The sequence below is a fragment of the Mesoplodon bidens genome, assembly GCF_964165515.1.
Source record: "Mesoplodon bidens genome assembly, chromosome: 10".
NCBI lineage: Eukaryota > Metazoa > Chordata > Mammalia > Artiodactyla > Ziphiidae > Mesoplodon > Mesoplodon bidens.
In genome coordinates this window covers 71,302,525-71,320,891 of record NC_138172.1, presented here as the reverse complement: position 1 = coordinate 71,320,891, position 18,367 = coordinate 71,302,525, and the positions used below count along the sequence as shown (strand labels likewise).

The 18,367-nt window shown below is 42.4% G+C and overlaps 1 protein-coding gene across 2 annotated transcripts in view; it reads left to right on the top strand.

The window, feature by feature from the left end:
* The window catches only part of KIF6 (kinesin family member 6), a 419,445-nt gene that overhangs the window by 340,348 nt on the left and 60,730 nt on the right, over nucleotides 1-18,367 (top strand). For both annotated transcript variants that reach the window (XM_081246112.1, XM_081246111.1), the window contains exon 15: nucleotides 1,172-1,227. In XM_081246112.1, the coding sequence (XP_081102238.1) occupies nucleotides 1,172-1,227 (56 nt within the window). The remainder of the gene's footprint in view (nucleotides 1-1,171; nucleotides 1,228-18,367) is intronic.

Genomic DNA, 18,367 nt, shown 5'->3' with positions numbered 1-18,367 from the left:
CACTTCCTCTAACAAACTCCTGCTCGACTAAAGCGTTTATGGATGAAACAATGTGACATCTGAGATTTACTGGGATCCAGAAAGATTTGGGGATGGGGCATTGATATTTCATAAGGGCCCGCTGTGTGTAGGGTCCTGGGTGGCATGGTTTTTACAGAGGCCATTTCCTACACTTCTCTAGCACGGGTTGGGCTCTCAGGGGGTATCTCAGGAATACCTGTTAGAAAATAGGAGTCATTAAGTAACCTCAACACAGCATCTGGTGGACTAGTGGGCAGCAATCTAAGATAGAGGAGAAGTTTCTGATAATATAGGGAAGGACTAATAATGCTAAGTAAAAACAAAAAACCCAAAGCACAAAAATCATATATATGGTATGATCTTAACTCTGTAAAAACTGGCCAGAAAGAAGACTGGATGGATCTCAAAATGAGCTTACTTCTGGGTAGGGGATAATTAAGCATTTTTTCTTCTTGTTTTTATATGTCCAAAATGTGATTTAACATCATATATAACAGGAGTAAGCAAACTCTTTCTGGAAAAAGCCAGATAATAAATATTTTCAGCTCTGCAGGCCCTATAGTCTCTGTCCCAGCCACTCGACCCTGCCTTTGCAGCGTGAGAGCAGCCTTAGACAATAAACAAACGAATCGGTATGGTTGTGTCCCATACTACTTGATTTACAGAAACTGGTGATGGGATGGATCCGCATCATGACCAGCCATAGTTTGCTGGTCAGAAAAAAAAAAGGATAAGAAAAAAAAAATGTTCTTTAAGTATTCTTTGACTCTAAGATCTTGGCACTGTGATTAATAGTGTGGTACTACCACTACTGTGGTACAGAAGGCTTACAGCCGTGCTTTACTCTGGTTCCCTGGTATCATAAAATACTAGAAATCAAAAGTAGATTTGATAAATCGACATAAATCAGAGACTATGAGAATGAAGTTCTATGCTGGAGAGAGGAGTAAAAACTCATGATACCAGTAATTAATACAAATTTTATCTCTACTTTTAAGCCTAATATATTTCATTCATTTAAATTTTCTTTTATGTCTTTTGATAAAGCTTTATAATATTTTAGAGACCTCTCGGAAAGCTCTTATGTTTAAAACATAATTTAGGATGAACAGAAAAGGTTAAGCTCTCATTTCTTTTTTTTTTCCTCCAGATTTTCCGAAGCAAAGGCCCTGGGAGAAAGTATAAATGAAGCAAGAAGTAAAATTGGTAAGCAGATGATATTCTGTGAGCCTCTTTCACAGGCCATTTTCCTGGTGAAAATCAGGTCATGATGTGCTTCCAAGTAGCTGTGAGGATGAGTTTCAGGAGGTCCCTGCCAAGGAAGCCGCTTTGAGAGCACCTCTCCTTGGAAGTTTGTCATCTCTCCTACCATCCATCAGGAAACGTAATTTCTTTTGTCTAGAACTTGAACATTTCGTCCTTATACAGCCTTGAGCTCTAGCATCTGAATGAGAAAGTTTTGCTTTTCCTGGTGTTTTCCAGCAATAGCCCAACTGGTCACAACTGTACAATTATAGCGACATTTCTCATTTTCAAGTGCCATGGAACACTTTTACACATCCCAGAGCTTATACTTATTGTTTTTGGCCCAGGTGTGCAATTTTCAGCACCATTTCAGTAAGCCGCCTGGAGGATGAGAGGAAAAAATGAGTCACTGTGCCTTCCCAGGGCACAGGCTGCCCAGCAGGGCTCCCCCACTTAAGTGAGCATCCCTGGACCCGTGAGGTTAAGGCGACAGGCAAACTTGAAAATAGTATGCCTCAGATCTTTGTCAAAGTGAGAGGAAAATGCTTCTTTCACACCAGGCTAGAAGACACACGGTGACCCATCTCCCAGGCTGGGGCAGCTTCACGAAGCTGCAGCTTCCCTGTGGCTTCATCACTGTGCTAGGGAAAGCAGGAGTTACCTGGTCACAGCTGACTCCCTGTGTCCCCCTTGTCCTCACCTTTCTCCTCTCATAAGTGAGGACAGGACGGAAACCACTATGAATGTCCCTTTTGGCTTTTCCTACAGAATATGGAAGCTCACAATAGCCTCAGGTCACTTCAGTTAGGGAAACAGGGAGCCCCACGTTCTCTTCTGTGGCCTGAGCGGAAAGAGTTGAGGCCACCAAGCCCCGAGCCATGCCCAGTACCAGGCCAAGAATCTCCAGAGTCTCAGAGATTCTTGACTTAAGGTCCAGGATCTTGGATGGAGGAAAAATGCATCTTTATTTTCACTAACCTCTAACTGCAGTTTAGCATTCCCTCCAATGATGAATGTCGGCAGCAGGCCACAGTAGAAGTAGCAGCACCTGTCACAGCAGAAATCAGACATTTTCATTTCACAGCACAGTTAGCAGACATCATAAAATATCTTTTATACTCATCAGTACTTCAAAATTACAGGAGTTATTAGACTCACCAGTAGATCTTGTAATTTAATGCATTTATATAAAAGCACATAGATATTTCTATATCACAAAATTTTTTAAATTTTGATAACTACTTCAGTGTAATGGGTCTCTCTTAAAATCCTATGTAAAACTCCTTTCTTGGCGTGAATTCTCAAAACTCCTAATACTGCATGAAAAAAAATTGGGGGTCAGGAGCACTTTTCTAGAGATAATATCCATAGTTTATCTGATTCTCAAAGGGGTCAGTGACCCAAACCAATAGCGAGGGAAGGGGAAACAGGCTTAAGTGGACCCAGAGCCAGCTTGTCAGAATTGTCTGATTGGAAGTTCCTAATTGTCTGACTGGAAGTTCCTAATTGTCGTCTGATTGGAAGTTCCGAATGCAACTGGAAGTTGCATCCCTGTGGAGACAAGAGGGAAGGACATTTTATAAACCGTTTCTGCCCAGAAAGTGATAAAAAAAAGTTTTGCTCTTGAAAAATACCTAACTCTCTAAACCAAAATGAAACTGTTCCAACACTAATGAACTATGCTAATTATGGAAGGCACCAGTGGCCTATACTAATACACTTAGTGTTTCTCTCTGAATACAATGAGTTGTTGTCACAAATAATTCTAAGTTCACCATAATTTTGGTGAGAAAACATACATTGATGAATCCAGTTTGCCACATTCTTGAGATGAGGCAAATTGGAGGCTGCCCTACAAGCTGCCCAAGAGGCAGGGGCCCGGGGTCTGAGGGATGTAATTGATCTTCCAGAGAGGGTGTCTGTAATTTACACACAAAGAGTCCAGATATACTAGAAGAAGCCCTGGGCAAGTAGACCTTTCTGTTTTCTAGATAATAATAAGTAGGGCTCATACCAGTGTTAAAATTCAAACATGTATTGCTAACGAGAAAGTGGCTGCTAGTTCAGTGGTGTTAATAAAACCAGTGTTACTCTTACTTCATTCTATGCAGATAGTAGACTAAGACCCATCTCCTGGCCAAGCATCTTTCAAATATGCTCTTGATCCAAGGAGGGCCCAGGTCGGTGGATCACTGAGACGCAGCCGCATTACTCAACAAGCCCTTCACGGTGCTTGACCACAGGGAGTAGCCCCTCCACCACTGCATCTCAGACACAAGGTTAAGATTAAGGAAGTACAAGGTGGAACTTGTACACATATTTAAAATTTCCAAGGCAATCTTGGAGGAAACTGGTTTCAAGAGATTTATGACATTACTGAGTGCATTTTTCCTAGGGAGAAATTAAATCAAGTGGAATTTTCATTCCCTTACAAGTCCTTTAATTAATCTAAGAGTCAGGAAGTGGGAGCGTGGCACAGATGTACCATGACTTGTGTGGGATGATGACTCAGCTCCCCTCCCAAACTGAGCTACATCCTGCCTCTGGACCCCGGGGCAGGAGTGAGATGCTGGCGGTGGGGGTGGGGGGTGCACATGTAATTGGCCTGCTGAGAGGAAATGGAAGCTGTGTTTGTGATCTACACATCAGCCAGCCCACATGCTTAGAGTTCAGGTTGCCACTGTCTCTTCTCAGGCAATTTGCTTTTTCTCTGACATCGTGATCTAGACCTGCCACTTGAATTTCATTCTTAAAAATCCCTAAAGGCTACTAATTCAGGAGTGACCACATAATACCTAATGTTTACATGACATAATCAGTCAACCCAAACTTCCATATTGTTTCCTTTTCTTATAACAAGCCAACCCAAACTAGGTAGATTAAACTCTGGCCACAAACTCCTTTTTTGTTCGTCTCTGTACACCATTTACATCAGTCCTGATGTTGAAACAAGTTGAAATCAGAAATGGAAGAAATAACCAACTTAGGATCTCCCCCAGAAAATAACGGTGTCTTTGTTTCAGAAAGGAGAGCCATTTTCATTGCATTTGCCTGTCCCATACACAATAGCATTTAAGCTGCTTTCCATCATATGGGGCTGTGTTTTGAACACATTCATGTATACCCACCTCCATTCATCATATCTCTAAAAATGCCATTAAAGCCCAAACTGTAGGGAAAGAAATAGACGGCTTCCAAAGCAGCGGCATAAACCAGGCTATTTTTCACTTATTAAAATCCTGGCGTTGGTTTTTCTACGTCAGTGAACTACCACTGGCAGCATTGTCTTTGGCAACAAAGGACAATGATGGCTGTTCTTTGGCTTGAGGCCCACCCTCGACCAGTCCCGGAACCAGCTGCTGTGGAGGCAGGTGAAAGAGTCTGACTGACACGTCTTGGCACCTCTTCGCCCTCCACAGACCCCTCCAGGCCTAAAGGAAAATGCCCATCACAGGTCGCTGCACAGAAGGGTTTTCACCGGGGAGCCAATCAGTGATCACTTCAGAAATCACAAGCAATGTAATAGGAGTAGCTGTCAGAGAGCAGGAAATGCTAGAAAAGCTAACAGAACATTCTGGAAGTTTTCTTTCTCCTACTCCACATTCAAAGAAGGACCCCCAACCCACCATTTGAACAGTACACTTTTTAAAAATGTTTCTCCTGAACATCTGGGATTTGGGAAAATCATTACTCAGATCTGAGTCTCCATCGGCAGAATACATAGGACTATTTTCCGTTGTGCATTTTCTGTACTTTCATCTTCTGCTGAGGTTTACTTCTAGACCTACCTCGTGCATATTGGCTTCTAGTATCTCACCCTGGCATAAAGGAAAGACTATATCCAGATCGTCTTGCTAGGCTGTGAAGATCTCTATCAAGTCTATCCTTTTGTTACCATTTGTCACCAACTCTGAATAACCATCACACCCACAGCAGCTTCATAGAGCACTGACTCTGGGCCATGTCAAGAACTTGACAAGTGCATTATCTAATTTAATCCTCACAGAGAAGAGTCATTACCTATAAAGTGGATATTACCATATGTCATAGAGTCTAAAATAAACAATTTTTACAGTCTTAACACCTCTGAAGTCAGGAAACATTTGACCATCCACTTGGCCATTTTTTCATTTTAAAAACCTCTGTGATGAGACAGGGTCTTACAATTGATATAGTCTAGATTCTATGAAATATAGTATTATCATTATTTTGCAGATTTTTTAAAAACAGAGTTTCAGGGAGATGGCCTACTAAGTGGCCAAGCTGGAGTCAAAGTCCATTTCTGTCTAACTCCAAAACTTTTAAATACAGTATACTATCCCCATAAAGTCAGATTTATCTGATTCTGAAGGTTTTTTTCTTAGTTTAACATTTCACTAAGCTGTTACTCAGTTTTCCTGAATCTCTGCCCTTTATCTGATGTGCCCAACAAAAGGCTCACACTAGACCCTAGCTCATGCACACATAGCCCAAGAAGATGAAAAGGGTCTTTGTAACATGATTAATGATAGGTCAACTTTTGCCCAATGGGGCTCAGTTGCAGAGGCGTGAGTGGGGTCAGACACCCAGCCTACCCTTGCTCTCCATCCCATGTGCACTGGCCCACAGTTGTATCTGCCATAGGAAGAGGCGCCTTTTTCCAATTTGCAGAAAGGTGCACTGCGGGCTTGCAGCATCCCTGGTAGGCTTCAGTGTCCCACATTTCAACTATCATTTTCAGTGGTTTGGAAAATAGAATAGAGGGGTTGTATTTTCAGGCTCTATAAAATTCCAGCTCAGTGGGTTTATTGATGCTTCAGAAAACATGAGAGAATTCAAAGCATAAACTTAGATGAGGTTAGTAGGAATGGGTGTAATGAAGTGCTTATGCTTAAGTACCAAAACCAGCACCAATAAATTGGACTAGAGAAAGCCTGATTAAGGGTAGGCATAGAAATCATCAGGGACCATAAAATAAAAATATGTCACCATAAAGTGAAAAATACTATGTTCTCAAAAGTAAGAAATGCGAAAGTCAAGACGTCACCCTTTCGCTCTGCCCAGCATTTCCAGGTGTGCTGTGTTTCCTTGGGAGTTCTGCCTCTCTACAGGAAGAGAGATGGTTCAGAGAAAAGCAGCTAAAGTCATGATGAAAAAGTTATGAGGTAGATTTTTGGGCTTTATTAAGTAATCCACCAAGTTTATTTTAAATAATAAGCTCTGCTTGCCTGTTAGAGTATTTAGTTCGATTTTTCTAATTACTCGTACCAAGCAAATTTAATTAATCTGTGTTCAGCTTGTATTGGCCAGGATGTTTGTCTGTAAGTACGAAAGGAAATTTATTGTCTCATGTAATAACCAGGAAATCCAAGGAATACAGTTGGCTTCACATGCAACCTCATCCCCCTCCTCCTCTCCCCTCCTCCCATCTCTCAGTGCTACTCGACTAGGTTCTCTGATAGCCTCTCCCCATTTAGTGGGAAGGTGCCTCTGAAAGCTCTAGGCTTACATGGTTTATAGAATTCCTAATCCCAGTAAACAGGGTCTTTTCCAACAGTGTTGGCAAAAGTCCCTGGAGGGAGGAATGACTGGCCTGGCTGAGGTCATACACCCATCTCTGAAGCAGCCCCTGCATTCGGGGGAATGAAACACTCTGACTGACTGGTCCTAGATCCTGTGCCCACTCCTCGGGGCTTAGCCCATCTGCTCCACACAAGCTGAACACGATTTTTAGGGAATTAAAGGGGTATCTTTCTCCAAAGGAAGAAATGTTGGGCTGACAACAATCATATTCACTACAAACCTTTCAGATATTGATCTGTGGCTTGAAACAAGATGCATCTGTAAAGGAATGAATAGTAGTTCCTGTGAGAGACTACAACTTCAGAGTAATTTATCCTGGAAAAAAGAAAGCTGTGAGTAAGGAATTTAAAAACTAGCTTAAGTACTGGTGCCTCTGCTATAATGGAATAAATGCAAAATTGCATGATAAAAAAACTAGCAGGGATTGTAGAAAAATTAAGACTGGGAAGACCTCTCAAAACCCATGCAATTTTATAACTAGTACTCTAACAAAACCAATTGCAATGCTAATAAAAATAATGATATAAATTAAAAAGACATGTTAAATTCCTAATGCATAAGGAAACACTATGTAAAACATCCATTTTTTTTTTTCCAAAATGAGGCTATCGTGGTAGAAGAGCATATAGGAAGGGCTGAGGGCTGAGTTATGGAGGTGTGAACAACACATACAAAGATGGGAAGGGCCCCTCAACAAGGAAGAAGTGCTTCCTTCTAAGAAGGATCACTGACCACAATGGACTCAGAGGAAGAGTATGGGGAGAGGGCTGTGTTCAGTCCTGAGCTTCCCCCTCCACCTGCTGGGCTCAGCTCCGCTAGTTTTGTGTTTAACGACCTTTTCTTGGTGATGCAAAACTTGAATTTACTAGGAAAAAAAATCCTATGTCGGGGCTTCCCTGGTGGCGCAGTGGTTGAGAGTCCGCCTGCCTATGCAGGGGACACAGGTTCGTGCCCCGGTCCGGGAGGATCCCGCATGCCGCGGAGCGGCTAGGCCCACGAGCCATGGCCGCTGAGCCTGCACGTCCGGAGCCTGTGCTCTGCAGCAGGAGGGGCCACAACAGTGAGAGGCCCGCATACCGCAAAAAAAAAAAAAAAAATCCTGTGTCAACAAATGAGTCTGCTGTATGACACTGACCTCAGCTCCCTCTAACCAACTGCATATGAGTGATTCCTGTTAAAGAAACCTAGTTGCGTGAGGACAGACTGTGTATTACTTGCTATTATACAGAGGGACCAGTAAATTGTAGTTCATCTTTAAGGAGACTCAAAAAGGAAGAAAAAATTTTCAGTTGTATTGAAACTATAGCTCATCATGTGAAAAAGACATTTTGTCAGAAAAGGTAATTAAATGGATATAGATTCTAGGAATCATTAAAAGCAGGATAGATTGGCACCTTTCTGAGATGACTCGGTGTATATAGAGATGAAAAGAGCAAAGCAGATTTCTTAAAGTCCTTTCTGTAACAATTCAGAATGTTGAGATTCCAAGACGTGCAGTTATTGGAATGACAGCCCATAACCAGTACGACTGATGTCTTCATAGAATTGATTGAATGTTTGCGGTCATACTTTGGAGATCAAACAACAACAACAACAAAATGATTTGAGCAAGCTGGAGGGCTGTGGAGTATATTAATTGACAAGAGGTAACACTAACAATTGTCATATATAAAGAAGGAAGCCGTGATTTGGTTGGAATGCCAGGAAAAAAAGAAAAAAAAGATGGATGGCTGCCTCCCAAGAGTTCTGACAGGGTGGTCTTACCTTAGTGAATGAAACAACGTCCGGGATCTGGTCTTGCTGGGTGGACTCAGGAAGGCTGTCCAATGCCAATCAAACTCACTGTAAACCAGAGAGGCAATCTATTAATTTTCCATGAAGGATGTTCTTTTATAGACAGGAACTCTTAAACTGCCTCCATCCAGGGCCCCTTCTCCCAGAGGAAAAAGTAGATTCGTTATTGGAAGGTTAGTAAATAAGCATCCCCAAGCACAAAGGGAGTCAAAAAAAGGAGAAGAGTTTTGACAGATAGGTTCCCACAGTCACAGTGAAGCCACGCCAGGCATCCACCGCCCGTGGGAGCGAATATCCCCACAGCAATTCAGGCAGCCTCCAGCCCGACCACCCCTCTTCTGTGCACAATACCCTTTTCTCCAGAAAAGATAGAAACCATTTGTTAGGTTTCTACTTACTAAACTATAATTATATCCCCCCTCCTGCCCCTCGAGGGTGAACCCCAAGTCACTTTGCTTCAGGTCATAGGAATCATCAGTTTTACTTTGGCCCCCTTGATTTTCAGACATAGAAACCCAGTTGAGCTAGCTCAGGCCTAGGATGCATGCATGGTGATGAATCTCCCTGAGATACAGCCATGAGATCTGAGAGCCCTCCAAGCTGGAACGGGAGCCAGAGCCAGGAGCCGGGGTGGGGATAAGGGGGTCATCGGGAACCAGCGCGGCTCCAGAGCCCAGCACACTCCCCGTGCCTCCCTTGGGGCCTCTTGCTACCTCTGTGCACGTCTGCTCTTGCAACCTGCTGGCCCTGCTGACCCTGGGTCCTGCTTGCTCGTGGCTTTGGTCTGCTCTGGCCCCAGCTGTACCTGAAAGCATCCTTTAACTCTGTTCCCAAGGTAACAAGCTAATTATTTGCTTGTTTCTTAGCTCAAAGTTATGAGAAAGAGAACTTGACTGGTCCGATTTATCTTTTCTAGGCCTTCAGGACAGCTGCTGATGGCGAGCTTAAGAATGTGCTGTCTTTGAGTCAGAAATGTACCTCTGGTCCAAGCAGATGTGGCCAGGGAGGAAGAGAGGTCTTGTGTTTCTGAAAGTGTCCACCTAGGCAAAAGAGGGTGTGACAGGGGAGGTTTCTGTTTTATAAACAGGATGGATAGAGCAGGCACAATGATTGACACCTTGTATTCTCTCAGTTCTATCTCACGGGTGTGAAGATTTTTGCCAGTTCAACTCTTATAAGGCGACATCAGTTCCTTTATTTCTAGGTTCTCCAGGAAGCATCTTGCCCTTGTCCCTTTGTTTTACCAACAATAATAGTGACTAGTCTTTGCAAAGTGCATTATAATATATAGGGATTTAATTTATTTTTATCTCATCAAATTCGTTGATCTTTTCTTTTACAACTTCCTCCAGTGCTTTTGTACTTAGAAAGGGTCATTGTAACAGCAATAATGATGGATTGTTCATTGCCTGGTATTTGTTTAATGCTTTCCTAAATTTTCTTATAGTTTTTTTTATTGTTCTATTTTTCACACTCAACTCATTTGGGATTTATTGTGGAATGCGGTATAAGCTGAGGCTCTAAGTTGAATCTTTTTCAAACAACCAATTTTCTCAACACCTATTTCATTTAATGAAATGCCTTAAAATAAAATTTCTTCTCATAGGAGAGTCATTTCAGATTTTCAGAAGGCAGCTGATGCATCCTAATCTCATCACAGCAGTAATATACATTCTTGACATGATAATTTTCATACAAGTATTTCAAAAATAAGTTTCCCAGCAGATACTATTATCTAGAGATCAGAATAACCCTGCAGAAAAGTGCCAACTTTTATGTAAACCAGGAAGCTCACAGATGGGGAACAGTAGCCGTGTATCTGTACATGGGTGGTCCCTGCAGGCTGTCGGCGCCCTCTGAAGGGAAGGAGATGGTCTTTAAATAACAGCAGCACAAGCTGGGCTCCCCTTACTCATTTGCCAGGGGAAGATAGTTGGTACCATATTTTCTCACTTCCAAGGAGAAAAAGTGTATCTCGTTTTCTTACATTGATTAAAAAGGGGGAATAATGATAGCTAAGGCGGAAATGAGAGTAGGGGCTTTGTCAGTGATGCCGTACAGGGAAGATCTGAAAATAACAGGTTTGCTGTGTCCACTGTCTACCACCCTGAAATCACTGATGAGCCCGCCTGCTGAAAAGTACTGTGTTTCAAAAACACAGCACACACAAGAGTGGGACTCTCCCCTCCCTGCAGTGGCCGTTCTGCTCCGGATGGAGATGGCCATGGTTTGGTGTTGGCCTCATGTCATAACAGGACTCCGTGGACCAGCCCTGCTCTCTAATGGATGGTCTGCACGACAGCTTACTTAAGCCTAAAACATACACGTGAAGCTCCACAGCAAGGCGTGCTAGTTACAGCACAGGCCTTCAGAGGAGGCAATGAAACACCACGCAGAGACATTTGTGCAGCCGCCGGCACTCTGTGCTCCCCTTCTGGCAGGTAGATGGCTGCCGTTCAGGCAGCATTTATAAAGCAGGGAAGCTCCCTCCCGAGCACATCTAGGCTACATCACTAATCAGGCATATCATGAACAAAAGCCCAACCCTGGGCAGCTACCTGAGCAAATCTGAAAGGGGGTCCAGTGGCAGGGCAACCAGAGTGAGTGCCACAGGGACTCCCCAAAGTCTGGTATCAATGTTTGGTCAGAGCTGGGGTTGCCCAAAAGGACTGGGAGTAAACAGAGACGTATGCAGCCAACCATCATGTGTCTAAGCACAGATTTTGGGCCACTAAGAGTCAAAGAGATTGAGTCCACTCCAAACATGAGTGCCCCTTTGAGGTAGATGCCTAGAAGTAGAACTGGGGAGAACAACAGCAGATATGCATTTTTAATTTTCATGAGTACTCCCCAGTTGCCTTTGCAAAAGTGTTTCATAAGTTTATATTCGCATCAGTGTGTGACAGTACCCATTCCTCTGCATCCTTGCTTTTACATCATAATATCAGTCATTTTAGGCTTTGCCAGTTGGAGAGCAAAAAATGGTATTTCTTTATCATCTTAATTTGCATTTCACTGACAGCTGGTGGAAGTGAGTATTTTTCATGTGTCTCATATCCTTTGCCCATTGGTTGGTTGAATTTCTCTTTTTGATTTGTAGGAGCACTTAGTATCCTCTGGATATTGGGCCTTTCTCCATGGAATATTTGGCAAATGTTTTCTTCCAGTCTGTCACTTGTTTTAGTTTTCTCTTAAGATTTTTGGAAGAACCCTAGAACAGTTGCTTATCTCTAATTTTTAAAAATTTCCTTGGATAAGACTAATCTGTCTGCTCTTCTTTTTTTGAAGTTTTCCACAAGTCCCACAAGTTGGGAGTTATCAACCCTGACTCACCATAACTCTGCCCCAAAGATGTCCAAGATAACTTTGATCATACTGCGCAGATCTCACTGAAACATATATGGGTTAAAATTGAACATGATGATGATTGCAGATCATTGTCTTTTGGCCACTAGCCACTACATGAATGCATGAGTCCTGCGTACAGATGTTTAACCTTTTAGCAGACCACAAATCTGGCAGTCTTACTGCTGAAAACATAAGCTTTGTAATGAGGTAAAAACTGATTTTATTAACTTAATCTTTATTGAAGACATCTTTAATGATGCCTGAATATTTTAAAAACTTAATCGTGTTTTGCAAAACAACCTATTATGTTTAGGCAATACTGAAATCTAGAAAACCTGCTATTAAATAATTGGAATGTCACACTACCTGGTAACTCATTAGCAAATACTAGGGTCCTTGGGTACTCCCTTTGTTGGAAGACAAAAGCAGATAATTAAGGAATGAGTACAGAAATGGGTAAAGTGCCAAGTAAACTTAATAGACAAGGGACATCAAAGACATAAAGCTTATTAATTGCCTGCACCTGTAATCCAAAGCAAGGCCAGGTCTATATTTGAAGGTAGTGAAACAACGTATTCAGTGTATTCCTGCAGAGGTGTCTTGTAAAACGGAAAAGCTATGTCATGGAGAGGAGTCATGAAGGGTCTAGCTTCAACTCACCCCTGGTGAGATAACTGGGACACAACCTTCATTAACTCCCATTACAGAGGTGACGTCACATGCAAAAAGGGGTCCAACACCTGGAAGGCCGGATGGTGCGATGGTGACTCTGTAGTCAGCACTCAGTGGGACAATAATGGCAGTACCTCTCTTCTGCTGCTACTGGGGGCAGAGGATGAACTGCAGAGGAAGGAGGTCAGAGTCAGGGTTGACTCAAACTGCTGCCAAAGGCAAAAAGCTGTTCAGCTGCTAAAGTAGAATCCAAGGACATTGATTCCGAAAGAGAGAAATCCATCGAACAGAAGGGTCTGGTGGAGAGGGAGGAAGTTGGCCACCTTTAAATTAGAATTCTGGGTGATTAGTAGTAAAGATTGCATTCTAAAGGTGAATATCCCCAAGCCACAGCTCCAGTCAATTCCTCCTCACTCAGAAACCTCTGAGGCCTACCCATTGCCAACCAAAAATATTCATGCCCCTTTAGCCTTTCTAAATTCTTATCCATGTCAATATAATTATATTAAATTCATATACTTACATGAAGGATTGGGTTGCTTGTCTTACCAAAAAAAAAAAAAAGAGAGAGAAAGATAAAAAGCATATTATGGGGTCTTCCCTGGTGGCACAGTGGTTGGGAATCTGCCTGCCAATGCAGGGGACAGGGGTTCGAGCCCTGTTCTGGGAAGATCCCACATGCTGCAGAGCAGCTAAACCTGTGTGCTACAACTACTGAGCCTGTACTCTAGAGCCCATGAGCCACAATACTGACCCCACATGCCACAACTACTGAAACCCGCATGCCTAGAGCCTGTGCTCCGCAGCAAGAGAAGCCATCACAATGAGAAGCCCGCGCGCTACAACAAAGAGTAGCCCCCGCTCACCACAACTAGAGAAAGCCCATGTGCAGCAATGAAGTCCCACCCAACACGGCCAAAAATAAAATAAATAAATAAATTTATTTTTTTAAAAGCATATTATGTACATTTCTCTGCATCCTGCTTTTCACTGTATCCTGAATTTCATATACATACAAATATACACATAAAATCCCTCCACATCAGCTGGGGTAGTTATATTTCATTCTGTTTAATAGCTGCATAATATTCTATAGAATGATTGTGTCACAACATTTTTCTATCATTTTCCAGTTAACAGGTATTTGCCTTATTCCATTTTTCTGCCATACAATGTGCTGCAATAAACATCCATGCACATATATCCTTTTATACTGATGCTTTTACTTCAATGGAAACTTTTCCTGTAAAGGACCAGATAGTAAATATTTTAGGCTTTGTGGGCTTCCTATGGTCTCTGTTGCATATTCTTCTTCTTTTTTTTTTTTTTTACAACTCTATAAAAATGTAAAAACCATTCTTAGGTCACAGTCCAAAGCCATACAAAAACAGACCACAGGACAGATTGGCTTGCCAGCCCTAGTTTGCCAACCCTTGGAATAGAGTCCTAGGAGTAGGATTTCTTCCTGAGAGTATTATAATTTTTGCTGCTTTCTTGAATGGAATATTGTTCCATTTCCTGGGATAGAAAAAAAATCTGTTTAAAAAAATAGATTTTTCTTGTACCCAGTCATCCTACCAAATTCTCTTTTCAATTTTAGTGGGCTTTTTCTTGCTATAGTTTCTTGAATTTTCTAGAAATGAAATCATATTCATCACAAAAGAAAAATCTTTTTCCAGTATTTGCACTTAGTATTTTATTTTCTTGTCTTATTGCATTCATTAGAGCTTCTGAATCACTATTAGCTAATAACAGTAACAGCCTCTCCTTTCTTGTTCCCAGGTTTAATGAAAATGGCTTAAGATTACATTATTTAGAATGACAAAAGACATCATAGGAATGTGATAAATATTGTCATACATCACCCAAATCCAGGCTGTTAGAATTTCTGTAGTATGAATTTTTTGTTTTGTTTTTGTTTGTTTGTTTGTTTTATTTTTGTGTTACACAGGCCTCTCGCTGTTGTGGCCTCTCCAGTTGGGGAGCACAGGCTCTGGACTCACAGGCTCAGTGGCCATGGCTCATGGGCCCAGCTGCTCCACGGCATGTGGGATCTTCCCGGATCGGGGCACGAACCCATGTCCCCAGCATCGGCAGGCGGACTCTCAACCACTGCGCCACCAGGGAAGCCCTGTAGTATGAATTTGATATGAGGCAGAGCCACAGTGCTCTCGACACAGGACCAGAAAGGCAGGTAATGGAGAGATTCAGTGTTTGAGAATTGGCCTGGTTGGTAGTCAGAGGATCAGGAAGGTACAAATGTCTGAGGTTTGATAAGGAATTAAATACAGCGTAAATAGATCAGCTAATGAGCTGGGTGAAGGAGAGAGATGAGTCTGCTCTTATGATGAAAAAAGAAAATGAAGCAAATATTATGGATGATATTTTTCAGCCCTAACTGTACAACTGGCTAGTGAGAAGGACATATTCTTAAAATTAAAAAAACAGAACAGAAACAAGCAAACAAACACAAAAACAGTGTGAGTTTCCAGTTCTGGACAAGGTAACCACACTCCATCCCGTCTGTCCTACTGAAGGCAACTATAAACCATGGACAGAACACATGGAGCAGCTATCTGAGAATTCCAAAAAGTAAGTGGTAGCAGGCAACTCAGGGAAGGAGATCAGAATTCAAAGTGCCATCAAATTGGCACTCCCAGAGAATCTTCTGGTAGCAGAGAAGCAGCAGCAGCAGCCAAACGGAAGCCTAAAACTCTGATGGAGGAGACTCCTCAATTCTGAACAGAGGAACTGTGGTACCAAAACATGGGAAGACTTCCCACTGCTCTTTCCTCTCTGTCCTCCCACTACTTGGTGTGAGATGCAGACATAGTCATGGGAGTTGCATGGCAGCATTGAGGGGTCCAGGAGCCAGGCCTCAGAAAGTCATAATGTGTCACGTAGATCACAGAGTGAAGGAGATCAAGACAGTAATTCCATAAAGTTGTTTATATTAACTACAGGGCTCACCTTCAGGCTGAGCATGCACGGATCTAAAGAGCATGCCAAAGGCTTTGACAATCCTGCTATAAGATAGAGCAGCACCCAAGTCCCATACTGGCCACTGGGTAGCACACACATGGAACAAATCTGAAAAACACTGCAGAGCCTTTGAAAACGAAGCCAACATTGGAACCACAGTCCAAAGAAGGCTTACTGGAATTTGTGACCTGAACCTAACCAGATTGATTGTCTGCTGAAACAGACAAACAAACAAAAATCAGTAGTCTCCTTAGGATTTAAACAAGATCTTGAAAATGTTCAGGATGTGATCCAAAATTACTTAGCATAAGAAGAACCAAGAAAATCTCAACTCACAAGGGAAAAGACAACAAATAAGTACCAGCCCCAACATAACACAGTGTTAAAAGTATCAGATAGGGACTTCCCTGGTGGTCCAGTGGGTAAGACTCCAAGCTCCCAGTGTGAGGGGCCTGGGTTCGATCCCTGGTCGTGGAACTAGATCCCGCATGCATGCTGCAACTAAAGATCCCACGTGCCGCAACTAAGACCCAGTGCAGCCAAAATAAATAAATAAATATTATTTTTTTTTAAAAACTATCAGACAAAGACTTAAAGCAGCTCCTAAAACCATGCTTCAAGAATTAAGGAAAAAAACTCTTGAAATGGGCTTCCCTGGTGGCGCAGTGGTTGAGAGTCCGCCTGCCAATGCAGGGGACGCAGGTTTGTGCCCCGGTCCGGGAAGATCCCACATGCCACGGAGCTGCTGGGCCCGTGAGCCATGGCCACTGAGCCTGCGTGTCCAGAGCCTGTGCTCCGCAACGGGAGAGGCCACAACAGTGAGAGGCCCACGTACCGCAAAAAAAAAGAAAAAAAAAAAAAAAAAACTCTTGAAACAAGCCAAAGATATATGATGGCAAATGAGCACATGCAAAGATACTCAACATCATTAGTAGTTAGAGAAAGGTAAATTAAAACAATGATGAGATATCACTATACCTTTACTGAAATAGATTAAAAAAATTTTTTTAAACTGACAATACCAAGTGCTGACAAGGATGTGGAACAAGTGGAACTCATACATTGAGAATGCAAAATGGTAAAGACACTTTGGAAAACACTTTGGCAGTTTCTTATAAAGTTACACATAGATATATGATACAACTTGGCTATTTACCCTAGAGAAATTAAAACTTATGTTCACACAAAAACTTGTAGACAGATGTGTATAGCAGTCCTCTTCATAACTGGCAAAAACTGGAAATAACCCAAATGTCTTTTGTTGAGTGAATGGCTCAACTACATAAAATAGAATACTACTCAGCAATAAACAGAACAAACTACTGGTACATATGACAAATACAAAGCCTCAGATGCATTGTGCTCATAAACTTGTACACAACCTATCTCCACTTCTATGACATTCTGAAAAAGACAACTATAGTGATAATGAGCAGGAGTGGAGGAGAGTGTGAATCCAGCAGGGCAGGATGAGGGAGTTTTGTGAAGTAATAGAACTTTTGGGAATCCTGATTGCGATGGTGGTTACACAAATCTATGTATGTGTTAAATCTCATAGAATTGTCCATGCGTGCATACACGCACTCACAGCCAAGTCAATTTTACTGTATGCTAATTTAATAAATAAAATTTAAAATAAAACAGGATGAGTCCACAAGAAAAGAAGATGGAAGGGAATATTCAACATATCTCAGCTATAATTTTGAAATGAATCTTATATAGAGGACAGAAATTTTTTTTTTTTTTTTTTTTTTGCGGTACACGGGCCTCTCACTGCTGTGGCCTCTCCCGTTGCGGAGCACAGGCTCCAGACGCGCAGGCTCAGCGGCCATGGCTCACAGGCCCAGCTGCTCCGCAGCATGTGGGATCTTCCCGGACTGGGGCACGAACCTGTGTACCCTGCACTGGCAGGCGGACTCTCAACCACTGCACCACCAGGGAAGCCCGAGGACAGACATTTTTTAAAATTTTCTCTGGGAAGACAATTGTGTGTAAGTTAAGGGTACAAGATTTGGTCAATTATTTCAGGCTGAACACAGTAGGAACCTTTACTACAGTTTTTCCACAGTTCGGGCAGGGCTGTCAAGAGTAAAAGAGTAGGAAATTGAGGGCTTCTATGATCAGGAATATTGGCAGAAACTCTAGGTCTTGTGATTTATTCATTTGATGATTATTATGCATCTATTAACTCCAGGGTTCTGTGGGGGCCACACAAATCCCTAGGAGAGAGTCCCAGCCTCGGGATACTTATACACTGGTTGAGAAGATAGGACAAAGATGATTCCTGGGGTTTGGGCCCTGAGGTTACTCTGTAGAGCCCCTGATAAAACAGTCAGGGCTTCTTAGCCAGGCCTTGGTGGTGGAGTAACAGGTCACCACAAATAAGTGTCCAGTAAAAGATCTGGGGACATCTGACCAGAGATAATCATCTATAATGCAATTTTCCCTTCTATGGTCATCCCAGCAAAATCTATGGGTTTCTTAAATGTGCCTCTGGAGACTTTCTGTTCTCTGTCCCACTTAAAGACAGTTTGCTTATCTTTTCATCTCTCTCCACATAAAAGTATCTCACCAAGCTGCCCCCAGCCAGGGATGTCTTTCCCTGACTTCCTAGTTTGCTGCAAGGTTCTGCCAGGCACGGCACAGAGTGAGTAAAGGAGAATGCATGGTTCCCATTGTTCTAGCTTGAGTCCTCGAAGCGGCTTGAATCCCTCGTGCTTCCACATGGTGTCCACCTCTGCTG